This window comes from Lampetra planeri, chromosome 8, assembly GCF_965212315.1.
Source record: "Lampetra planeri chromosome 8, kcLamPlan1.2.h2, whole genome shotgun sequence".
Classification (NCBI taxonomy): domain Eukaryota; kingdom Metazoa; phylum Chordata; class Hyperoartia; order Petromyzontiformes; family Petromyzontidae; genus Lampetra; species Lampetra planeri.
Window position 1 is genome coordinate 10,553,950 of NC_136114.1, and position 27,662 is coordinate 10,581,611.

Here is a 27,662-nt window from a genome sequence, read left to right on the forward strand (position 1 = left end):
GCAGCGTCCATGAAACCCAGAGGTGGCACCTACCAAACTTATCCATCACCAAGATATTCCGGTGACATCTGTGTGTACTTACCATTTCCTGCAGCCTCTCGAGATTCAGACGGCTGCTGCTTTGAAGATTATAGTAAAATAAAGTACTAGGAATGTTCAATGCAATTCAATTACTTTCGCTTCATAATGCAAAGATAACTGTTGCAATTTATTATAATGTTCATTAACATTAAACAAATAGGTTTCGTGAAAATATCCCCAGCTTTTTCAATTCCATCCAAAATGTCCAATTACCATAGTCACTATATATTTCATTGATATGCATTTCATTATTTAATGAAAATGTACATGTACAAAATGCCATTGTATAATCTTCCCTGCAGGAAGGACACACTCACCTTGTGTGTGCATTAAGGAATTCTTGTTTAATAACCTTTGTCAGTGGAATTTAAAATATGTTGTTTAACCCCTTCGATATATCTTGATAATAGAGGTTTTCCATTAAACGTGCAAGGTAATGTGTTACCCACAGTGCTTCATGTCATCCACATACAGAGGAACTGGGTTCACACAACTGCGGATTAAATAATTCAATGCTTGTCACACATGACAACTGTGGGTAATGGCAATGACTTAATGCTTTCAAATTTTATCGCCCCCTTTAATGTCATGCGTATTTTTACCCCCGCAGAAACTTTACACAACGCCTTCCACCGTGTGTGCCCAACACGGTCACTTGCGCAAGAGCACGGTGTGCACTGGAGGCAGCGAGATGCGTTCCAAACACAAATCAAAGCAGGCAAAGCTCAACGCGAGGCTTCCTGCAGCGCGAGAAATGACTTGCCTCTCTGTGAAGGACCATCTCCTTGGTGAACAGCATGGCCTCATTGCTGTAGGGCTCACTCTCCTGGGCTCCCCCTGGGCCGTTCCGAGCCATGCGTGGACACTCAATGCCTAAACAAAAAACAAGCGGGGCATTGTTGGCCAATATCACAAGCAGCGAACACTGTTGTTGTTGTAAAGACAGCCAGCAAGACAAAAAGCTCGGAAATAAACAGCACACGTATCACCCAACAGACACTCTGAAGTTGCCATGTGACAGCGAGATACAAAAATAAAATTGGAAAGTTCATAATATATAAATAACCGATTATCTCTCAATCCATTATGGATCAACATAAAAAAGCTTATTTTATAAGAAGCAATTCATAGTTATGATTACAAATGTTGTAAAGTAGTGAATTTAATTTATCAAATTTCACTGTTAATCTCTAAATATTTTGAGCTTAAAACACAATATATTCAGTTAAGCCAACAAGAATGACTAATATAACACTAAACCAATTAAGCATGTTAATGTAGCATTCACAGCTGGAGAGAGGAAAAAATGCTAAACTTGTAACTGATAAATTATGACATTTTAGAAATGAAAGTCTAAAAAAAAATTATTGTCAAATTTGATTGAGACTCACAGTTTTACCATTATCAAACTGTAATGATGTCAGTATTTTATGTTCTGGAAAATAATTACAATGAATGGGACAGTTAACTATTTAATATGTAAACTTTTTTTTTATTTAATTTGCAAAAATTCATATGCCGTTAAGTTAATTTACTTATTTGGTTACGAATTAGGCTCTTCCATGACTTTTCTCTTAATCAAGGACTTTATGAAAAATTACCATCATTGTTCAATTCATATACTTGGCAGGATCGATCAAGCTTCAAGCCACATCCTTTGAAACAGCCTCACTGTTAGTCATATTCGAATTATCAGGGAATATATTTCATGAATTAGGATAAATGTCCAGCTGCAATATATTCTTTTTTTACAATATGAAACTTTAAATGTTATTTCTCCTATTAAGTTAAAGCATATTTAATTGTGCAAAGAATTTCATACAAACAATGGTAAAAATAGCAGCAACATTTCTGAAAATAAACGGGAAATACATTTTATAATTCTGGCTTCACTGCCAGATCATAACCATTCCATTAAAGAAGAAACTTGTCTTATTTAGCTATTTCCCTGAATGATATCCATGGCTAATCCGTGGACCAACTGTGCTATGCAGAGGACAATTGTGCCATACACCTCAGGCTTCTAAAACATCCACTTCAATAAAAATTGATTGCTTGCAAGGCAATTTTTCGACAAATGAAATTATTACTGAAGGACTGTGAGCATCCATCCATTAAAATATAGTGAAATAGACTTCTCTTTGGGGCACACATCAGTGAAAACCTCCAATTCATCCATTCACGTCTCAGTGCCACCAATATCGGATGGAGCCACTCAAAAAGAATTGCATGATACATGTGGGACTTGCTTTCAAGTGCTTTGACACCACTCATTATTGTGCAAAAAAAAAAAAGACCACGTAAAAAACTATTTCTATGGAACATTAGTGATATCCCCAAGAATACATGTACGTTATTTACAGACGTGTTTAGCCCTCAAGGGAAGAATTTATTTACAAATAAGCCAATGCAAGCCATCTTCAGACAAAAGCAATTGTCATGATAAAGGCAACAGGTCCCTTCGGAGTGGGCAGGTAGGAACTTGGTTGGACAACGCATTCGTGCACGACAAAAAAATTTGCACGACAGACAGACACAATCCCTGGTGTGCAGTGTGGAACCTGTTGTTCCTACCTGTAAAAAATGGTCTAACGTTGAAATGTGTGTCATTGGGTCATTAGTATTTACACCACATATAGTGCAAGACATTGGATTAAACATGTGGTAATAATGACTGAATATGGGACTTAATGGAAAATCTTGAAATGTACTATCCCATTGGCAAGCCCATTAACTGCAGAACTACCAAACAACGTGTTTTATTCACGAAAATATTATTACAGACTAACCTCAGATCTAAACACACATACCAATTAGTTTTGAGTCAGCGGTATATGAATGAAATAATGAATGCATAGTATTCATTGCAATTAAACACTGCAGGAACAATTTCAATAACTAACAATATTTTTTTTTTTACTAAAACAGCTAATGCTGCAGATACGATTTAAATAAGCAAAATGGCCTCAGCTGTCAGGTGCGATGTATAATTCTGTTCATGTTTGAGAGTCGTGTTCTTTCAATAGTACATTTAGGAATGTGCCAATTACAATTGGGAAAGAGGTGATCCGTCTGCTTGTTTATCTTGTTACTTATATTCTCCACAATGACACTTATGATTATTTAACACGTAGGCTTTCACGACCAATATTATGATTATGTTATGTATCATATAGTTTAGTGTCGAACTAAGGCCCATATCATAAGAAACAAAGTCCTTGCCTATAAACATTGGACAGGTGACCAGTCACAGGTTTAAGTGAGCTTGACTGCTGATGAGATGCTGAATATTAAAACCGGTGCAGAGTTTTGCTCGTTTTAAACCAATGCTGTTGATAGAATGCACTCCCAGAAGCCAGTGTGGCCAATGGGATGGGATTATGTTCGTTTGTTAATTTTGCTACTTTTATTCTTCGAATTCTCAAATTATCTGGAAAGGCCCAGACCAATCAAAAAAGTTACTGATATCTGGTTCAGAGTTCTATAGGTATCTTCTTTTATGGCAAAAGCTTAAAAAGCTTCAGGCATTAAAATTTTAATTTTATCAACATCAAATATACCGGGTATATAAACAATTCAATTTCAAAATACAGATGCCATATATTGAGCTTAAAACATATTCTTTTCTGCCTCCAGCACATAATATTCAACAATAAATATACCTTTTGATTTAAAGGTTTCGTGACTGCAGGGATTCATATTCTTGGTTCTTTCGGTAAAGTCACGCAGAAGAGAAATAATAAAATAAAAAATATATAAAACAAGAAAATTTTCTTGCTGTGGATTTCACACCTGATGATGATTTCTTGTGTTGCGGTCGAAACGTCGTGAGAATATTTTCTTGTTTTATAGTTTTATTATTTTATTATTTCCATTCTATGTGACTTTACCGAAAGAACCAAGAAGATGAATAGGAAAGAACTTTAAGCCAAAAAAAAATTGATCACTGTTCCCCCAAATGTGGACTTCATATGTATAAGACACACCATGGATTTAGATAAATGTCACAAACAGTACAACAGTGTAATAAAAAGAAAGCTGATAAATATACACGTGTAAAAAAAAAACATGTGACAGTTACAAAAGGCAACAAGAAGAGGACACTAATGTGACAGATAGATAAAAACTGTTGATATTTTATGTCTTGTGCCAGAACAGCACAGATATACAACACAAGCAACACCCATCCAAGGGCCAAGAGCTGCTCATGTGAACAAGCCTTTTGACAGTTGACAAAAAAAAAAGTGTGAAGATAAAGAAATAAAGCAGGAAGCCTTCCCGTGTTGGAATAGCGCTTCGACTGACAATATTCAAAAACACAACATTGTTCCCAAAGCACTTGAAGATGCCATAGCAACGAGAACAAAGCTACCATGTGTATGTACTAACAGGATACATTGAATGCAGCTCTGATGTTTGTGAAAGTTTCCAACGATGATGCTTGAAAGGAAACCTCAAAAAGGTACCACGTGTCTCCAAAAGATAATTCTGAATTCTAAACACTCTCGTGTCGCGACCAAAATATGGGTTCGGGAACAAAAAACAAGCGCCGCTGCGAGATTATATTTCCCCTCAGTGCTCATTGGAGCACGAATACATTATAATTGGATATTAAAATAAAGCAACGACTAAGGAGTCAGTGGCGAATCGTCAGCACTGCCTGAGATAGCTCTTAATGACCAAACAACAAAAAACTCCAGGTCACTAAACCGCGGTTGGATCTATGATAATTAGAGGTGCCATGATTCACCACCGTCCCCCACACTCCTCCATGCTCTCCTTGGTGATTCAAGGGATTGGTGCGAATCAGTCGCAATTAGATTTGAACAAATCTATTCTATTTTGAACTTCGTGGTGAGTATATACATGAATCACTGCAACCGTTTAAAAACGACAAATATACACTTGAAAGAAAACATATTATCCGAAACACACGATTCCATGCGTGTAAAATGGAGATTTTTGTTTCAATTTATGCTGGAGGAATCCGATGAGCTACAAAGCTATTTTTCACAGATGTCCAGAAGGAGCAGATTATAACGATACAACAAACAATACAAAAACACAATAGTAGTGCAACATCTGCAACAATCGATTAATTAATGCATCGTTAAGAGCTCTAACAATGATATGCAATTTATGGTTATATTCTTTTTTACAAACATTTTGTCGTTTGTTTTTTTGACAGCTTGGATGACTGCATGAATTTCTGCCGAGTCAACGACTAGGCACAATGGCAAGTCTATTTAAGAATCTGATTAATGGGAAAATATGGTTGCAGAGAAACCTTCCCTAAACCTGCTTTGCTTGAATAGTTGGGGGTGGCATTGACCAACCACTCTTCGCAATGTTATTCGTCAACAATGTATATTCGTGCAATAAATGGTGCATCATTTTCAAAGTAAGCTTCATTACCCATTTGTTTTAAATAAAAGGATGATCGAAATATAATTTGATGATGACAATATTGTACGTCTAAGCCAGGGGTCGGCAACCAAAATAACAAGAAGAGCCATTTCTTTCCAATTCGGTACAAAATTCAGTATTTCAAGAGCCGCAATGCATCTGAGTACATACTGTACATACGTACATATCGTCAAGAAGCAGTCCGTAAAGAGCCGCATGCGGCTCCGGAGCCGTAGGTTGCCGACCCCTGGTCTAAGCGAACCATTTATATTTAAAAAAACTGCTACACGAAAGTACCAAAATACTATAAACATTTTAGTCAAGAAGAGTGACACGCTTTCTCCAACATTAATCAGTGGCTAAATGAGAATATATTTCCAAACATTGGTTTGGAGAAACAAAGGCATACATATAAATGGAGTAAATACTTATGCAACTTAGATTTTTCTGACGACACGGTCATGATAGCGTTCCGGCATCAACTTAAGGAAACGTGACAAGAAATTAATAGAGAAAGCTACAAAGTTGGGCTCAACATAAATGAGCAAAAACAACATTCACGTACAGTTTCGTTAGAAACTGGTGGAAATGCCACAAGGAGAAACTGGAAAAAAACACGGAAACATTGGCAAAAAATAAACAAAAGCTGAAAAGTACGCAAAGAACTTGAAATTACATTGAGAGAGAGATATAAAAACACGGATCAGAGAACTTAAAAGATTTAGACACAATATTGACTATATATTATTGGTTCTTTCGGTAAAGTCACGTAGAAGGGAAATAATAAAATAATATAAATATAAAACAATAAAAGTTCTCACGACGTTTCCCTTCTACGTGACTTTACCGCAAGAACCAAGAATATGAATCCCTGCAGTCACGAAAGCTTTAAATCAAAACACTATTGACTGTAAAAAAACACTAAATGGGATTGGACCAGGCCCGTCACTCGAAAAGATAATGGTGAATGGTCTAGAGCAGGGGTCGGCAACCAAAATAACAAGAAGAGCCATTTCTTTCCAATTCGGTACAAAATTCAGTATTTCAAGAGCCGCAATGCATCTGAGTACATACTGTACATACGTACATATCGTCAAGAAGCAGCCCGCAAAGAGCCGCATGCGGCTCCGGAGCCGTAGGTTGCCGACCCCTGGTCTAGAGTAATGTCAATGGCATCCAGAGGAGAATACACCTGAGTCACTAAAAACGAAACTTTTTATTTTACCAAGTAGGGCCCACTGAGCTATGCAGCTCTTTTTCAGAAGCGACCTGGCCACAAATGATAGCTCAGCAAAGTGGCTTATCACGTGGAAATGTATAGCAGCCAAATACTCTAAACGCATGTTTCTAAATGTGAAGAGAAAAACCCAGAGGATACGGGGGGAAATCCACGGGGAGATGAACATGCAAACTCCAAATATAAAGACTTCAGGGTTGGGATTAAACCCATAACCTCCTGCATACCAGGCAAGGTAATTAACGTCTCGCCATCACGGCGCACCAATAAGGCCACCAATGAGATGGAGCCATGAAATCAACTCATGTGCAGAGGTCCTAGATGGATTGTTACGACTTGCAAACTATGTAAATAGCCTTGAGCTCAGGCGCTCTGTAAATATAAGATAAGATAAGACATGGCAGGAGCCCTGAGAAAGTGTCAGCTTGAGACCTTCATCCAGCTGTGAAATGATCATGGCTGAGGATAATGAATTAGTAAAAATTGAATTGAATAATATACCAAATAAAAGAGCATGTTTTATTACAACAAATAAACGTGTTATATTTCATTGCTTGCTAACAGCAAGCAACCTAGTCCTTAGACAATAACCATAGAAGCAATAGCCACATATCTTTGATTTCCTGAAATTTCTTTCATGTACAATTAAAACTCGCATGGGCTTATGTTACCCATGCTTTCACTGTAATATGACCTCATGCAATGCAAACATATTATTCACACATACGCACAAACTAAAGTTCACATCAGCAACCTCTATAAATCCAGTCAACCACAAATGTTCAGCTCTGGATGACATTTACAATTAAATACTATGGACAAATGAGTAACTATTTTAAGTGAATTCAATATCTTCTTGGTTCTTTTGGTACGTGACTGTACCGAAAGAACCAAGAAGATGAATCCCTGCAGTCACGAAAGCTTTAAATCGAAATTGAATTCAATATAATAAGGGGATTTCATGAAGTAAAAATTCAGTACCATACTGTCAACTAAAACGTACTTGCAAGGGTAACCACAAGGAGGAAACTGGACCCCCATTACTACCTGTAAGCAGGGAAAGGGGGGGCTTACCAGCCAACAGGAATGTGATGAGGCAGGTTTCTTTGGGCAGGAAAAGCTTGATGCGCGATCCACTGAAGACGTGCTCCACGATAGCCTCGCTCCGGCCAGCTCGCTGAAGGAATGGCAGAAACTGCTTGGCTTTTTGAACGTCCTGTGATTGAGAAGACGAAAAACATGTGTTGATTTACTTACTTACGGCATTACGCATTTCACACACACACACGTTTAATGCGGAGCTCGTGCGATGCGGAGAAAGAAAAACAGTCCATCCAAAATTTCAACCAAATGAACCGCTTTCCGTGACTGTATATCGGCCGTGGTTTACCGACAGATGGATTAAGGCCTTTTCCACATAGCTTGCCCACGGTTCTTACAATTTTACTTTCTATCTCACTTCTGCTCATGGGATGATCTCATTGCTCCATCTCTAAAAAGTTTCACTCCCTCAGATATTTTCCCTCCTTTTGCAAATACCATCACCAGTCTCATCCATCAGTCATCATCCCTCCTAGCTAGGTGCCGTACACAAGGGCACTTTTCTTAAGTCAATTCCCATTGGCATTGGTTTGAATTCCTAGTGTGCAACTTAACATGCTTTTGTAAGTGTCATTCTATTGTTGTGTTCCATGTTTTTACTTTACCAAAGGGAAATTTAACTCATTGCAAAAATAACCATGATTTAATATTACTATATATATTTTTTATATATGTACATATTGTAGATACCAAGCATTTTACCAAAAGGGGTCAATGTGCATATTACATGACCAAGGGAACTTGACTTTTCTGTTAAGCGAAGATTAACCTCCTGGATTAGTGCTCACGTTTACAAAATATTAGCCGAGAGCTCAATGTGTTTTGTACACATTCAAGCCAGTATTGATAAGTTTCCAGACCACATCGAATACACTTACAGTGCTCCAGGGATATGCCACAGAGCAAGGACAACACTGGAAAGCATTCAATACGTGATATGAAAAACACAATGGGAAGCCACTGCACAAGGGAGGGGAAAAAAGAATTGCAGCTGGAACGTGAGAGCATTATTCCTCAATTCCGTTTCTCCTGCAGTATGTGCGTTTGCAGTCCCTCAACTCCTCTCAACCTTTAACACCTCCCTCATCTGTTCCCCCATCCCCCCACCTCTACCCATCACTTCCCACGACTACCCTTTTCTTTCTTCGACCATTCTTTACTGTTTCGCTGTAAAAATAGGCGATGCGTGGGCGTGCATAAAATGTGTGTGTGTGTAATTTTTTTGCATATTACGCGTGTGAATTTAGATTAATGTGAAATGTGCACCATTTTCCAGGATGAATTTAATTTCAGATTAAAAAGGTAAAGGGGATGCGGCCCTGCAATTACTTGCTCGTTTCACTGCTGGCTTCCACTAGAAGGAGCTCCGATAGAGGGTATTTGGCTGGACAGATGTTTTAGCAGAGGTGGGAGAGTATTCACACTTTATCCCAACGGAAATTACACGTAGCTTTCTCTGCAAATCTAATCAATATAGAAGGAAGAACATCTTGACACCATGACAATTCCATACAACAGCACTATTTCCAAAAAAGAAAAAAAACTATTGGCACGTTTTTGTTTTAATCGCCTCACCTGTGTTGATTACCCCTTTCTTTATTTTGGCCACTTTCCACCGTATTTTGCCCATCACAGCAACCACCAATAAACAAACGGCTCCACCTCCCGCTAAGTTTGTCGCATAATGCAAGCAACTATAAAATACTAGAACAAAATTCAATCGGCAAAGAAACACTTAAAACCATGAGATCTGGCAGTTAAATTAGCACATGCACTGCAGTACTGTAATTGAGCACTTGCTATGCACGGCCATACCAGCTGCTGTTACACATCGCACTGCAAGAGCAAGTGAGAGAGAGAGGAGAGAGAAGTGTGGGTAAGGAATGGAGAAAGAGCAGAGCAAGCGAGCGATGGGGGGGGGATGTCAGCCATGAACATCAGCGGGGACATTGGCAGGACCAGGATAGCCATCTGGTCTGTGAATGTCTGCTGATTGGGAGTGCTAGCTGAAAACAACCAATGCAGCACACAGGACAAAACTAAGCGATGATAACTAAGTAAAAAAAATCCTGTAAATATTTTGGCTTGTTCAATTGTTTTACTAAACAGTCATCATAAGCTGTCACAATTACTAACCGAGTGATTGCTGTTAATACACAAAAGTATTTACAACTGTCAAAATATGCCAGTTTATTATAACCACTCACACTTGCCCACAAGGTATCGAAGAGAGTTGAAACGGTTTCTAAATATATATTTTACACATGGTAGCTCAATAATCAATACAATTTACATCTACGTATTACAATGTGGACATTGTCTGTTGTCCCTCCCCCCTCGCACCTCCAATTAGGACGGCTACAGACGGTGGGAGAAAAGTTCAATGTACCTAGACTGTTTAATTAAAATGTTATGCAAAGTGTGTTTGTACTGATGTGTACACAGTGCCAGGTAACTCAAGCCTCATTCTCTTAGCAAGACAAATATGACATGGACACCACGACAGAATAATGTTGAGGTGCAATACAGACGAACTTTCCAGAACTTCATAATGACATGAGTAAAAAAAATCCTCACTTGACATCGTAAAAAAAAGTCTAAACTGAGACCGCTTGCAATTGATGAAAAAGTCAAAAGTTTTGTTGAGGAATTGACACTTCTCTTTAAATAGCGGTCATGTAACCTGCAATGCGTGCTTAATCGCGGAAGCAGTCTTGACAGGGTAGTCTTGCGGTACTAAATAGGTCGTTTGTAATATCAGGTGCTCGCTGGGTGACCTACCACCGATAATGTATTTGTAAACCTTTTCTACCAGCCCCTATTAAAAATTCTGAGATAATAACCCAAGGTTGACAGGCAATTGTGGTACAAAATCTGAGTCATCCAGTTCATGACTTGGAATCAGCCGGAAAGGATAAAAAAATATCCCACAAATTGTACATAAATGATATCACACTTCTAATGTCACCCTATAGCTAAATGCGACACATCAATAGCAAATTTGTACAGAAGCATTTTTGAAATGGCCCGTTCCTTCTCTTAACAGCTCGATAGCGTAACCGTAAGTCGCAAATCAATAAAGAGTAAGGAAAATACTTTTGCCGCAAACATCAATTTCAGACAATTCCTGAGCAAAATAAACTAATAACACAGATGTTGTTACGTGTCACCGACTCTTCAAACACAAATGGAAGGAAGAGTTTTGAAAATAACTTGTTGTGAAGCTCGTGCAATGACTAGCTCAATACATAACCGACATAATAACACACAAGCCAGCTCTGTGTGTGCAAAACAAAAGTGCAGTTGTCAATAAGGAAGGGAGAGAGAATTGATTTGCCATTACTGCTGCACCCCCTGCCAAAAAAAAGGTTAAAGTGTTGATGGTCTGAGCGTTATATAGCTACATGGCATGGTAGGAATGTAAGAAAAGGTCAGGGCCTAATGTTGGATAATCATTTCAAAAGCATTTCTCGAGCTAGTGGCAAAGAGATAATCAACCACCCGAACCGGCAAGGCAGCTTACGGCTTGTAATTGTTTAAAGCCGATCCCATTAGGCTACCTAAGCTGTATGAAGATCAATTGCTTTTTTTATTTGTCTTCTACTTTTTGCCAATATCGCCCCACATATTTATTGCCGAAGCTTACACAGAAGTCTGAATGGATGCCGAACCTGTTAATTTACGTGGAATTAGTTCAGTTCAATGTTTAAAAAGATACGCTAACACCTAAAACATACACGTGGTTTTATAAGCAAACATTTGCAACACAAGAAATGGGAGTTTACATAAAACATTAAGCAGTTTTCGGGCTAACAAATGGAATTAAACCAGGTTACTTATTCAGGCTCTTGAATCGAGCTGAAGTGAGTAGCATATGAGTTTATTAAGGCCTTGCCCTTTTCATGACAAATGCCTCCGTCTCTTGATAGGTGCCCTCAGCCCTTTAGACCTGACATATCGTCATACCATGCATATGAACTGCCAATATGCTCAAACATTCACTCTGGCAACCGGGACAAAAAAAAAGAGCATAAAAAATGTGCCAAAACGACAAAGAATGAGAATGAGTCCACACCCTTTGCAATTATTTCTAGAGCAATGATATATATGAAGTAGTTTAAAACTATCAAACAGGGCTCGGTCAAATCAAACATCCGTTTTGGGCCAGGGATGAGAATGGAAGATAAATGCGGCAACAAGAATGATTGCTTTGGGATTGTGGGTCGCTGCAAATTTAACACCAGTGCTGCTCGGGTCCGTACGGGAGAATATGATCACAGCAACTTTGTTTGCTGAATGAAATTCTCCAACTTGGCAGTGTACTTGGGGATATATTCATCTTCATACAGCGGACGTCTTGTACTTACACAGTCTAGAAAGCCCGATTGCTAATTTCCTATGAGCAATATCAATGTGAATGTGCACGTTAAAAAAGTTAGGTGTCTGCAAAAAAAAAGAATCACTCGACAGTTTAATTTGAGCAAAAGTACACTGCAGAGAGTAATACCACCACAAAATTGGTTGACGTTTGGGGAGTACACATATTGTTATATTGCATAGAGGGAGAACTATAATCATTGTACACGGCCATGGGTGTTGTCATAGCGACATCAGTGAACAGAGGGAGAGGTTGTTATTTCAATATTAACCTCCCTGTACAGACCAGACACAGCTGGGTATAGACATTGTCCTCCTTCTCATTGACATTACAACAGCTGGGGAGAAACTGCCAACATACTAAGGTATGTTGAGAAACACGCCAATCGTGTGCCCCCTGCACACAGTACGTCGCACATCTGACCCTCACATATCCGCCCATGTCAATCAACTGCCCACCCATACCCAGCTGCAATCTTTGTGCACGATGTAACTGTCACTTTCCATAGTTGTTCACGAATAGGATTTTTTTCACAGGCACGCTGTGCTCGTACCTCAAACCGTATTTTTTACTTATTTTACAACGGGTCAAAGTGTACTACACATGTGTGACAGTTAAAAAGCAAATGACGGATCTTTGTTGGGGGGTCGACGGTCACCGACGTAAAATCGGGTTGAGTCCACGCTTCTATGGCTGGTATAGCAACAAACCTCTAAATTATTGTTTCAAGTCACTGCTGATGTACAAGTCTCCAACATAGGAAGCTCTGGATAGCCACCTGGAGAGGGTGTTTTCGGCCTACTCCTCCATTCTGGCCAATTATCTGGGAAGACGCACGAGTACCCACACTTTCTGGGTGGGCAGAGGCATTTAACTAAACTTGCCCAACAGTTTCAAATGCGATGCCGAGGGGAGAAAAAAAAATCCGCATTAAAAAGTACATTTTCACGTTGCCAATGACGAGATATTTCTTCCCACGTCTCGATTTAAAACTTATATATTTTTTCTTGAGCAGAGTAGACTAAACTGGTTACAGAAATTGTTATCTTTGGCAGGCGACGACACATTTCTTTAATTGTAAAGAGGCAGGGGCGGTGGCAACCCAATGGTCAAATTCAATCCCAAAGCTGTACACTGCAGCAGTGCTAAGAAAACCGATGTGGCCGCTCCAGCAAAACCCCACGTGTGCCCATCCGGCCCTCACTCATCACATCCCACCCTCTGCTCTCCATTGGTCGGGACACAGTACGGCATGTGGCCGTCATCCCTCATCCCACCCCCCCGGGTCCTCTTAGCCCCCCCTCGGTCGTGCGCGAGCAGTTGGGCAAACGACGTGCCGCTAACTTGAAGCCAGCTCAAACGTGTGACGTGGAATGAGTGAGGTTGAGAAGCACTGCATTATGGGATAAAAACACACCCCCCCCCCCGCCGCCCCCGTCTCAACTCGATAAAGTGTATAGAAATCCTGGAGCAACTTTTTTGTGTGTCAATTCATATAATGGCATTTTGGCAAATGTCACAGGACAGTATAGGTAAACAAATTATAAATACAAAGCGAAAACAAAATTGTCAAACGTCGTGCCTTATTTCCATTTTATGATTTATTTTTTCATTATTATTAATTGATGCAAATTTCTGTTAAATTGCTGATTTAGACAATTTTCGAAAATTCTGAATTTCAACAACGCTGTTAGCCACAAGTCATTAGATTCATAACATGCACCGTAGAGCACCTGCGCTTAGAATATGCTGTGTGGAGAGAAAGGCGTACAGAAATACTCTGTCAATCATCCCTCAACAAAAATTAATACTCCTTTCCTTCGACACATTTCATCTTCTGCACACCACAACTCCACAAAAGGCCTGCCAAAAATCTTCTTAATTAATATTTCGTAGCACGATACTTCTACATATATCTAGTTTTCGCTTCCGTAACCTTTAATTCACAAACATCCTCGAAATGCGTGCAAAAAAAACATACATAAAAAATGCCTGCACGCCGGTTTCACCATATGGTCTAATGTAATGGATCCATCATTGCCATCAACATCATTATCTCCATCTAGCATGCATCCCAAGGCAAGTTAAGTGTTTCATGTGTAAACACATCAAGGAATTCCGGGATTTATTCCTTTTCTTCATTGTCTTCAAACTTTATTTCTGTGCTTTGGCTACTGAGCGTGCTGAATATTAATATAAAAAGCATGCAAACATTTTATGGATTATAATTTGCAGCATATGCCACCTCCACACCCATATCCTCAATCCCCAAAGAAAGCAAATACCACAAAAATAATTTTACAAAAAATTAACAACTTTGGTCAGACCAGTGGTAGGCACACTTTACTGAGACAGTTTAGGATAAAGACAACCGTTAAATACCAAACTAAGCTTTGGCGATCACTATAAAAGTTACCAAAGTGCACCGGCAAAACTAATATTGACTTTAAAGGCTTTAAAGACCCTTCAGCCTAGCCTAATTCATAGGAGCGAAAATATTCTGTGCTGGAGTTCAATATCAATAAAAAAATGATTTCCCTCGTGTAAACAGTCACTGAGGACTCCTTTGCAAAAAGGTAATGAGTGTATGAGACTGCCACATGAGCGTACAGATTTGCATTTATTGGGCTCTTAAATACTGTGGCTTCTCAAAGCACCTTACAAATCACAACCATGAAAATACTCCAACATTGCACTTACACGTAATGCACTCGCACACAATATACACACGCAGCACACGCAACATGCATTCATTCACATTGCACAATCATACACTCTCCCTCACGGACACGGTACACTCACTCACGATATGTAATAGCTAAATATAGATGACAAAGCTTGATTTCAAGACCTGCCGCACAAGCCCTGCTCATGGTGAGAAATATGTAAAGGTGGTATTTCCCCTGAAGCAAAATCATCCGTTGCAATGCATTACCCAGGAGCAAAGAGCATCCCCCTGGTGAATAAACTCACGGATAAAAGGAGACTTAATTTACCAGTTTATAATTTATGGCAATAGCTGAAGTAGCAAAACATTAAATACAGTCCATATCAGTCAGTCGGGCTGTCAGTTTATTTTGGTTACGGCTCACGTTGAGCTTAGCAGTTCTTTTTCAACGACGACCCACAATGCATTAGCGGTAGAGCGAGCGGCTCGCAAGCAACTGACGAGTTCAAATCCTGGCCGGGGGATGATGCAGCCCATCATCCCTCTGGGTTGACAGGTAGGATAACCATTTGTGGGAAGTCACCAGCGGTAGCCGTATGCATGGACAAGCTCCTGTCACAGACATGTGGAATTGCCACGCACTCGCTTCGGGCTGTTAGCAGGGGAGGAGCACCACCTCAGTGCTCGTTTGAGCAGAAAATAACTTTGACCTTTTATTGTTGCACGTAAGCATATAAGTGGCACTGAAAGATGCTTGAAAGAAAATGTATTGGAGAACCCAAGGTATAAATATGAAATGGAAAAAATATAACCATCTAAGATTTGCTGATGACAACCATAATAACTGATGGGAAAAAAACTTTCAGCATATGACAGAATAACTCAACAAAGAAGGCTGCAAAGTGAGGCTCAGGATGAGAAAAACAATTGAAGATCTCTCTCTGAGGGACCCAAGGTGAAGTGCATGAGAGTAGAGTCCTGCATTAGGTCGGGTGTGGTACCAGCAGAGCAACATGGAGCCATGACGTTTTAAATCCTTTATATTAAGTTCACTTGCTTGCTTGCGCGCTTACGACCGTGCAAATCTTTCGGTCGTTTTTTAACCCACTTTCCGCCGTGATCCAATCGAGCTGACATTTTGCACACAGACTCGTTGTGCGTGACAATTTCTTTTCGTGAAAATTTTTTTCCAAAACTTTACACTTTTTAGGTAAAAAAAAATTATATTTAATTACCAATTGCTTAATGGTGGCAGGCAATAATCTGACCCATAGGTGGCAGCCATCTCAAGCCAGAGGACGAGAGGACTCTAGCCGCCCGTTTCAAAGACCAATGTGGGCTGGGTTGTGGCCCATTGAACACGCATATAAAGGATTTATAGTGAAAAACTTTGTTTTTACGGGTTAATTTTTTTACTGCTTGCTGTTCGCGGGTGCGGTCAGGACACGGTCATCATATCCTTGTTCGCGTCATGACCAGACCCACACCCAAACGACAAGTCGAGAAAATTGCTTGGTTCCAACTCGCTTTGTGCAGGTTAAACTATTAAGCTACCATTAAACAATTTTTTTTATTTTAGCAGGCAAGGCACACTGAGCTATATAGCTCTTTTTCAGAAGCGACCTGGCCACAAATGATAGCTCAACAAAGTGGCTTATCGTGTGGAAGTTTATAGCAGCCAAATTATCTAAACGCATGTTTATAAAATGTGGAGGGAAAATCAGAAGATGCGGAGAAAAATCCATGCGACTACGGGGAGAACATGCATCCTCCAAATATACAGAAGGTGTCAAGGGTCGAGATCGAACCCATGACCTCCTATATACCAGGCGAGGGAGTTAACATCTCACCACCGTGGATACCCGCGAGGACCCAACCCGATACACGACTCTTCATTACAGTAGAAAAGGCAGTTTTTTTAATAGATTGTTGAAGGTGGACAATGATCAAATTTTCAAATAAAGAGGCAGACAAGAGCAGGTCAGAGTACATTTGCAAAACTGAACCGAATCATAAAAAAACAAATAAACAATTTGCCTCAGCAAGAACGTTTTCATTCACCATTGGAACCTCATTTGCCAGTAGCAAAATATGATAATTGTTTTTTTACCCTTTTATCTGGCAACAAAACTGACACCTTTTTTTTACAAGGAGTCATGTTTGCATTGACCACAATACCTGCAGTCGGAAAGCAAACAAAAAACACAACTCTGATAATGTATGCATTGTCCTTGAAATTGATTGGTCCACACCCGAGACAGCTTTCCTTAGAGCCTAGTCTCACATGGTGTTGGACCAGATGACGCCAAAAGGCGCCTTTTAATTATTCTATGATGTGGAGCCGAAACAAGAAAACTGACAAAGAAAATGGAACGACAGCTCAAAGGTGTGTAAAGAGACATCACGTTGACTTTTAAGAATGTGAGTAGACTTGGGCAAGACACATCGCTAGAGGGGACCCGTGACTGGTGGTCAAGACTAATCACAAGGTGGCAGCCAAAGGAGAGAACACGCATGAACAAGTATAACCCGTAAAAACAAAGTTTTTCACTATAAATCCTTTATATGTGTGGCGGCTAGAGTCATCTCGTCCTCTGGCTTGAGATGGCTGCCACCTATGGGTCAAATGATTGCATGGCAGCATTAAGCAATTGGTAATTAAATATAATATTTTTGTCCTAAAAAGTGTAAAATTTTGGAGAAAAAAATTTCACGAACATTAATTGTCACGCACAACGAGTCTGTGTGGAAAATGTCAGCTTGATTGGATCACGGGAAGTGGGTTAAAAAACGACCGAAAGATTTGCACGGTCCTAAGCAAGCAGGCAAACTTAATATAAAGGATTTAAAAAAGGATGCCCACCATGGTGATGCAGCGATGGAAAAATAAGCCCGTGCGAAGGCGCTGGACCGATTATAAAAATTCTGCGATGCAATAATCGCGGAATTATGAGAGATGGCGATAGTTTGGGGAAGGCCTTCATCAAGCAGTGGACAGAGCATGGCCGATTATGATAAGCAAAGGCACATGTATGCTGACATACTGTGATCACCGTGAGCATTTTAATCGGACCACAATACACCATGGCAGACCCCTGCCACGACACAGCAACCTTCGAATATCTGAAATCCATTACACAACACTGTGTGTGCGCATTCCCCACACATGCATTTAAGTCACTGCCAAATTGATTACAGTGCACTGCGTGTACCTTAACACAAAGCTTCCTAAACATATTATGCTCGACTCCCCCGAATAAAGCATTCATTAATTACAGAGACATAACCTGATAAATGACAAGCCATCATGAAGGAAAAAAACATAGAATATTAAGAATACCACAAAGTTACTGAAAACATACCCATATTTTAGTGGTCGAAATCACTCATGCATTGTAACAAATGTGCATAACATATCAAGTTCGCCCAGCCCCCTCCCCCTCCTTCTGGCACAAGATGAAGAAATGCGTAATGTTAGAAGAAAAAAATCATCCAATACGCAGTATTGTATTGCATCTTCCCCGGTTGTTTATAGGTGAACAATGATGTTTAGAAGACATTCTAGACCATTAATCAATATTTTCGGTGTCTATTTGTGGAGTTCAAATATATATTTAAAAATATCTTAGTGCAAACAAATAAAAAAATGTTTTTTTTTCCAGGTTTGGATCTTCCTTTTTCCCCCCTGCCGCTTTGATCTATCTGCCCCTGGTTCATACAACCTTATTCTGGGGGCCAGTGGCTCCATTGAAATTATAATTTATTTGGGCAAAGAAATCTCCTCCGTATGGAAAAGCAATTACCTTCTCTCAGCCTCTGCCCACTGCAGTTTAATCAGTGTAAGGACATCTGCTCATAAGGCAACTTAAATTAGGCCAACTTTTAGAAATAAATGTATAGAGGAAAAAATCAAGATGTAGTTCCATTGGATTATCTCAAAAACAATAAACTTGATTACTCAATTGGTCATAAACAAATTATATCCGTATTTACATTTTTTAAAACGCTTTTGTTTTACATCTGGTTACCACTCAACATTACTTGAGGGCAGATAAAAAAATATATTAAATCCTAAAAAGAATTATGTGAACACCATTTTAATTACCGAAATGAAGTGTGTTTAGTACAGTTTACATTTTTCCATAAATATGCCATAGTAACTTTTAAAAAAATGTGTTTTATTTTCAGTGTTGCCTACAATGAGGGAGAAACATCTGCCCACAGCAATTTTAAAGACAACCTGAGGAAAGGCAAGTGTGTGTGTTGTATGTAATCAACCTGTCGTGCAAGACACACAACGCTTTGCCGGAGATGCCACGGCATTTCTTCCAAACCCATTAATAACTGGGTACCAGAAGATGGGGAAGAGCAGTGGAAGGCCTCAGGAATTCTTGTAAAATATGAGGGGAGGGTGAATGTGTGCAAATAATCGTGTCAGCCTGTAATTTTGCAGTGTGTGAATGTATCTGACATTTAAGGTGCTCCTCGTGCGGCCCTCGTCACCCACCGTATGTCATACTTCTGAAAATCCTTCAAAATCCAAAGTGACTTACATGAACAAACCCAAATTAATCAATTAGGTAATGGTGCACAGCATTTCAATATGGTAAGTACACAAACACACTTTGAAAATTTATCCTAAGCCTCAGCAAAAAAAAGCACTTTAAAAATTTTTAATTGACAAAGTAGTATGTTAATAATCTTGATTGGTAACTTTAAATATGTACAGCAAATTTAAATAAGCAAATATAAATAGTGGTGACTTCCAAATAAGTGTACATATTTCATAACATTTGTACATTTGTACGAGACATTTTACTTGACAGTATGCCTGTCGATTATGGCTAACATTTGGCCAGGGGTGGGAGGGGAATGCGGGTGGCTATTCACATTGACCCCCCGATGGCATGTGATGGAAGGACTTCACGCTCATCTGACATTGACTTCCATTAGACAAAACTCGTCTCCCCCCCCCCGGCAAACACTGATAATTAATTATTTGTCAACAAAGAGCAATGAAAAGTGACTCCCTTTCCAACCCTATCCTGTCACCGCAGCAGTGTGACTTAGGCCCAAGAATTGTGTCGTCAAAATAAGAGAATGCAACGTAGGTATATATTTTTTTCAATCGATCGCTTGCAATGCCGTGGAAATCCTTCAGCTGGTTGTTAGGAATCATAATCCATGACACACGTGTTGAGCGAGCGGATGTTTTCTCATGGTTTATTTAGCAACTGATGACTGAGCTATCAACTTGTCAAGAAAAACAACCCCTGGCGATCAGTTTATCACCGTCGATATATAACAGTGCTATAACTCAACACATACCAAGCTAAATAATAAGTTTAGACTCTGCACAACAATGAATATTCTTACGCAAGACAATGTGCATGTCCCGACAGGTAATGAACGGAAACTCAACCCCATAGCACACTAAATAACACCCTTTTTGTTTGCAATGCTTTTCTGCTCTAAACAAGTTCTGTTTTATTCATGTCTTCGGCATGTAAACAGAACACTTGTACGTACATAAACAATTACACGTGCCATTGTGATGTCGAGGTCAAAACATGTCCCTGCACTCAATAATTAATTATATGTTGTCAAACACCAGCTGACAAGACGACTACAAAGATGCATCAGCTGGGGCTATCTCGAAAAACACAGACATGAACCGTGAAACAGGTCAAAATGGAAGCACCACAAATCTACAGCCATGAATTACTGATGAAGGTACAAATACCTAACCCAAATGGAAAAAAAAAACTCACTCAAATATCCAAACCATCTAAAATGTTACCTGTAAAGCACCTGTACACCATTCTATGAGATACAGTTCAAAGAGACACATATCACATGGTAAGAGTACATTTCATATATTTCCTAGATTTACTTCGAAGATCCGGCCTGGTGACTCAGCGATCGAGAAAATGAAAGCAGCGAACAAATGAAAGGTTGTGCGTTAATATCCTTGGTTTGGGGGTTAGTTAACTCGGCCAATTATATTATCCATCCAGGGGCGAATACAACGTCATAAATACTGCCTTGCTGAGAAGTCAACAAGTAGCTGTCCTATGGATAATCTCAAACATTAAATAGCAACGTAGAATTTCCACTGCTGGCGTATGCCTGTAAACTAGGCATGGAGCACCACCTCAGTGTATCATGGGGGGAAACGATGACTTGGAATCCAGCTCCCAGCATGCAGCAGGTACAACTGTGTGGTTGTGACAATATTTATACACGGACAAACGGTAACGTTCTCAATGATTAAACAAACAAAAACATTATATTCGAACGTATTTGTAGAATTTCCAGGATTTAAGAGAGAAGGGTTCATATAACAGCTCTAAACGTGATGTATTCTGGGCAAATGCATAACAATCAATTTTCTGTCACTCTCAGAGCAATACTACTGACCTCTAAAATGTTCACATACGTACTGTACTTAAAAAGTATAAAACGTTGTACTTAGCAGCGAAAGTGAAAGCACACAGAGCACTGATCTGGCTATTCAGAGGCTATGGTCGGAACATCAATACAGGACAACGCCACCGCGTGTACCATTATGCTGGCAGCTATGTATTACTGATCAAACAGTGACGCATGCGGTGAAAATGCCTCCGTATACATTTTGCACACTCATGTGCACAAATAAAAAAAACCGGATGTTTCTATCAGTCCAAAAGCGGGGATTTTATATATACATAGAGCATACTGTGAAACACTTTTAGAGAACTCCATTTATGCATATGGTGAAGCGGTACAAAGGAACGGGAAAACTGAAGGATCATATTCAGACATGATATACAATTTTAAAGGCATATTATCTTTAACAGAGCAACTCTACGACTGAAGTCAAGGTTATGTGTCATCACGGTTGGATTTTTTTGCTGGTTACCTATCGAATCAGGGAGAACGTCAAATTATCACTTAAACAAAAACCAAAAATGTTCCTGTCTATAATTTCCTCCAAAAACATATTTTTAACTCCAAGATAATTAGTTCATTTACTGCAAGCTCTCAAAAGACCCACCTGGCTCCACACAATATGATAATGTAATTTATGCTTACCAAGGGCTATTATTATTATAATTTCAAATTGTATTATTCTCATTCACTATGTAACATAAAATAAACACAGCTCATTACATTTACCTCAGTCGATGTACCCGGCATATTCAATGCGTACATGTTAATACGTTCAGCGAAAACATAGCGCCATGGGTTGAAAAACCACCCACAGCCCCGTGAAAGAATTCTCGTAGCATTGCCATCTGTTACGCTGAACCAATCTAAGTGCAGTTTGTGAATTAGAACCAACTGCCAACAACAATGGCGTTTGGCAAAACGCTTGGACACGACACCCTCAGCAATTGTGTGTGTCTCCCCTGGTGCGTCCAGAAGCCTTCGTGTGGCATTATCTTGGCTACTAGTGCGGCAAAAAAGAAGGCGACAGCGAGGCAGAATCGACGCCACCACTGTGCACAGCGATGGCCGCTGGGGCCCTGTGGGAGGCTTCTCCACCTGTCAGGTCGAGCAACTCATAGCATCAGTCCCTCTCCCCCAGTGCCTTCAGCATAACTCAGCTCCAGCGCTACTCTTTCAATCTCCATTATTTGAGGCGAACACACGCGCACGTTACTGAAATCAATGCAACCGAGTTGCATTTGACTAAGCCAGGGTCGTTTCCAAATTCATCAAGTCAAGTTATATTTTAATGATGGGTTTCCCCCCCGCCCACCCCCTATCAAGAGAGCTACGGGTAATAAGAAATATTGTTTAAGAGCAGTGCTTTTTCTCTCGTGTCCTTTTTTTCTTTGAACAGAGTTGTGGGTTATTTCCATATTTTTATTTTTCAGCTGTGACAAATTTTTTCGTGGAATTTGTAATGTCCACTTTAACACGTAGGCTTTCTCCGATGCTGGATGCAATTACCAGCGAAACGTCGCACTCCAATTGTAAATGTTGTGGTTTCACGCTTCAACACACCGGTGGGCTAAAGCAGTGAACTATTTGTCTTTTGTCAACGTGACACTTTTTTATTGATTGGCAGTTTCGGGTGGTGGAGGGTTACGACACATTTATAAATAACGCGATCTAAACCCAAAAACTTGATTATGAATGTCCATTTTGTTCATAAAAAAAATGAGTTAGTAGATCCTTGCAGACATTCTGAAGCACTGGCTGTAATTTAAGCGTTAACTCTACGTGAAGTGAATATGTGTGTGCTGTGTGAAGAGGTAAGTTATTCAAGCCACCCAGAGTGACAATGTCTTGGCAAGTCATTCTCAAGGTCTTGGAGCAATTCCTCTATAATGCATGACATAATCATAGTTACAAAGCAAAAATGGTCCTCTTGCAGGTGCACAGAAACAACCGAGCACTCGGGATTTTTTTTTTCAAAATTGGCATCTGCTGTTCCAATGACCTTCAACGAAGAGCCTTCCCCCAGTGGTGAATTTTTGGTTCGAGCAGTGAGGTGTAAAACGACCACTGCAAGCAGCTTCCGTGCAAATGTCGATATACAAGCATTACCCCTTGAACAGCTGGTCTTCACTGACCCAGCAGGCTTTCTTAAAGTCTCAGGACAGTCTCAGGACACCACAAACCCAAATCATTTGCATTTGAGGTAAAGAAACTTGTTTTCCAGTCACACAGCAGGGGAAAGCATTTGCGGCGAGGTGCGTAACAGACAGGTACGTGCAATCACAATACTGCTCCCAACAGAACAGGTTTTAAGAATACATAAATCCCCGCATTACAAACTGGAATCGTGAGAATAATAACGGCTCGTGGCATGGATATGATACTTCTTGCTGTGCGTTTGAAGGCTGTATGAAACAGCGAAGAAAATGTACTTGGTGGTAAAGAGTTGGCATATCAATCGGTTTCATGATATCCAACTGGCATATGACAGTGGCCCCCAACTGCCAATCTGGGTAATTCAGCAGTGCAATTTATGCTGGAAAATTCTCACCGTAGGTAGTAAACAATGAAGGTTATTCCATAAATCCCACATTCAACAACGGAGGTGGAATTGCATTTCAAGTCATGTTGCTTACCCGAAACTTTTTAAATCAGATCACTTAAAATAAATAAACTTGTACAACTGTCAATCGGACACCAAAACAAATGGAAGAAATTAGTTATACATTATTCTGTGCATACTTCAAGTAGCCACCGAATTTTTTGAATGTTTGGACTTTATCATTCGTAGTTTGATAATTGCTCTTTAAAGCACCCCCAAGAAAATGTGAAAACCCACAATGTACAATCGTGTGCAATGTATAGCGTTAACATAATTTGAATAACACCTCACAGAAGAAACAAGCGTCAATGAATGGGTCATCAAGTTGATACTTTCCGAAATCCTGAGGGTGCCTTCCGTTTTGCATCCTAAATTATACGGATTTCACGTGATACGCTCGGCTTGTTTTCCATTATTGAATCATTTTTTCATTCCTCCCCATTTCGTGACTTGTTTCATAGATGATGAAAAAAAACGTTAAAGTTTGACAAAAGATGTGAGAGGAAGGGGAAAAAACCTCACAATATACGAGAGACAAGCCAGGTGGAGCCCCGTGCATGCCAGCTGTCCGTGCTGACATATTCCATCTATGCTATAATTACAAACAAATCAATTCAAGATTTTTCTGTGAAACATACAATCAGCTGCATTTGTCACCATCACCAGCCAGGAAATAAAATCACTTTGTTGAACACCCACAATGAGGAATACCAAAACTGAGCTTTTGTTATCCACGATGCCGACGGTGTGGAGGTCGACTCAATTTATTTTCACGGCTACCGAAGCGAACACGCGTTGGGGGTTGCCTTACCCCAGACAGGTCAGCCACTCGGTGAATCGGAATCTCCTTCTTGCTGTGCAGCCCCTTGGCATTTTTGATTGCCCTGTGAATGAAATGGCAGCAGAAGGCATGAGGAAGTTGCCTGCCACGCCACCCTTCTCAGCAAACGCGTTCACCTGTGCGTTATACAAGACACAGACAGCGTGCAAAGGCTGCAATCACAGAATGCTTGCGAGGTTGCAGTCTTATTTTTCTGTGAGAAGCATATGCAATTTACCACTGCAGTTGCAATGACATTGAAGATTTAGTGATGCTTGAAACATTCAGCCATGTCCACGTGTATTCATTGTAAGAATATTTTCTGATTATTAAAAACCTGCATTACCTTTCACATTGTTTATTTTTATATATATAACAAAAACCAAGGCCACATGCATTCAGAACATGCTTAGATGGTTAGTTTACATGCATATGCAAATATTAATCATGAATAACTGCAGACACAGTATTTACAATTCATCACAGATAATATACTACATTCTGAAAATACTGTACTTTTACTGATGTAATTCCAGAAAAGTATTTGCCTGAGATTATATTCCATTGCCAACACAGATCCTTAAATTGTATGAAATCTATTTGCATATACAGAACACGCATACTTTAGAAGAAATTCACATAGCACAATGTTGTGTATAAAGCCCTTTATCAATCCACTGCCAGAGGAGGGCCTATCCATGGCAGAGCCATTCTGGAATACGTATCCGTTATTTAATCAGCTTTTTTTCCATACGTGCCCCCATCAAGCACACTCCCAAAGCCCTTCGTTTGATATATGACATCTGCAATTATTCGCTCAATCTTGCACGTGGCAATTATTTCTATTCAACTCTATAAAACACTCTTCCAAGCATCTGGCCAGCTTGGAAGAGTAGGTTAAACACCCTTCGCCAACACACAAGCATTTCGGATTTAAGATCAGTTATGCTCACAAGTGTTAAGGTGACTTTTGCCTTTTATAAAATCACTGAAATTATAGCACGACGTACAAAAAAAATGTCCTTTGACAATCATATAAATAATTATTATTTTACCAAAACAAAAACCACGACCTCTTGAATGAATGGTGCCATAAAATTATACCCTACTGAAATTGCATCCTTAAAATAAATCAAGTGCAAAAAAACTTGCCAGAGCAGGAAGACCATGGGAGGCAAATAGATAGGCACCATTTGGAAAGGACGCGTTTTGAAATTTACGCTGTACAAAGCCTGTCCTTTAGATTTCCACGGCTGTCGCATTACTGACAAACGTGTATTTGTTGTTATTCCCCGTCAAGGTCAAAATTCTGATGCAATTTTTCTTCGCCTGGCCATATGTGCCCCCATCAAGCACACTCCCAAAGCCCTTTCGTGATTAAACGCACACATTATCGTTTTCACAAACGCAGGCATTTACCTCTCACGCATGCGTTGCCCTGACAACAAAAAACGCGTGAAGATGTTTGAAATGTACGTAATAAAATTATTTGTAATTGACAAAAACTGGCAGCATAAAATTTGAGCAGCAATAGCATCCAACGTGGTTAAATGGTGTCAAGGGTGCAAGAGTTAAATACATTTGCAAATAACTCAAATTATGGGTTAAATAAAAAGCTATTTTATCTACTTTCCTCCCATGCAGACATGATTGTTTGCATTAAGTGCTTTTAGACTGGACCCATTATCAACTTAACCTTAGCAGCCAAATTAATCTTATCTAAGAATAACACAGATGACTACAAAAAGGTAAAAACAGATATTTAATTCATGTTTATATTAGAGACTAAGTTAAGGAAGTGATCAAAATTGACACTCGTGCTTAAGATATTACCTGAAACATTATTTGAACTAAAAGCACATTTAACTGTATCTGAAGTATTGAAAAAACATCAATAATCCATTCATGGGCATTAAAAGAAAACACAAGCGGTAAGGGTAGGAAATAATTACTCCACTTCGCACCAACTTCAATAAAAAAAATACGCATCAAAATAAATTTCGGCTATATCGCACCACATTTGAAAGAAATAACACAATTGTCTAAAGTATCAAAACATTTCCTTTGCTTCATGCTCTGGCACTGCAGACGGTGAAAAGGTATTGGATGCCAGAAATAGGGTGTACAACATAATTTGATCTCAACATTGCTTCTTCGTGTCTAAAATTTTAAAGATTACATAGATATTAAAAAAAAGAATCATCACATTTGGAGCCGAACGGGGTCATTATTCTTGAAAATACCTTGTGAAATGTAGCATGTATAAATATATGGTTAAGAAGCATACACAAGGCGACAACAAACGTGATATGCTGGACATCAGAATGTACGTTTTTCTCAGCTGTTTTTCATTGTTAATAAGGTATTAATATATCCAATAGTAACAGCTGGTCCCACTTTTTTGATGATGCTCAGGCTTTATTACATTTTTTTTTTCATACTGTAAAGGGCACAGTGGTGGTTACATTTCAAGAGTGACATCTCGACCATCACCCTCCTTGCTTTATTTTGTTTAACAGGTCAGAACTCACTTGAACAAAAATGTATTGTTTCTTGGGGAATATACGATTTGATTTCCTAATAGAAATCGACGTGAAATCCCTTCCGCAGGACAACCACCACGGAGATGGGAGCAATTATCCCTCATGTAGGAATGCAATGGACTTGTGGCCAGTGGTAGAAATGGGCCAAAATGGACGTGAAAGCCCTGAAATGAGTGAAAATTTGAATCCATTCCAGAAGGAATCAAGGATTCATCTGTTTTATTTAGTTAATTTCCCTTCTCCCTAACTTTCCGCTCACGTAAAATGTTTCCATACGCAAGTATAAACCTGTTCATCATTATTAATGAGGGGGGATGGCCGACGTAGAGCGACGTCACGCGTGGGACAGACATTCTAGGCTCATTATAGTAGTAAATAGCGTGTCATATGACCCATA

At 39.5% G+C, this 27,662-nt stretch overlaps 1 protein-coding gene across 1 annotated transcript in view; it reads right to left on the reverse strand.

Moving 5' to 3' along the window:
* SND1 (staphylococcal nuclease and tudor domain containing 1) overlaps window positions 1-27,662 on the reverse strand; it is a 220,360-nt gene that overhangs the window by 111,723 nt on the left and 80,975 nt on the right. Inside the window, exons 14-16 of the mRNA XM_078596968.1 lie at window positions 24,714-24,786; window positions 7,799-7,940; window positions 845-954 (exon numbers count right to left, since the gene is read on the reverse strand). Of these exons, the coding sequence (XP_078453094.1) occupies window positions 845-954; window positions 7,799-7,940; window positions 24,714-24,786 (325 nt within the window). The remainder of the gene's footprint in view (window positions 1-844; window positions 955-7,798; window positions 7,941-24,713; window positions 24,787-27,662) is intronic.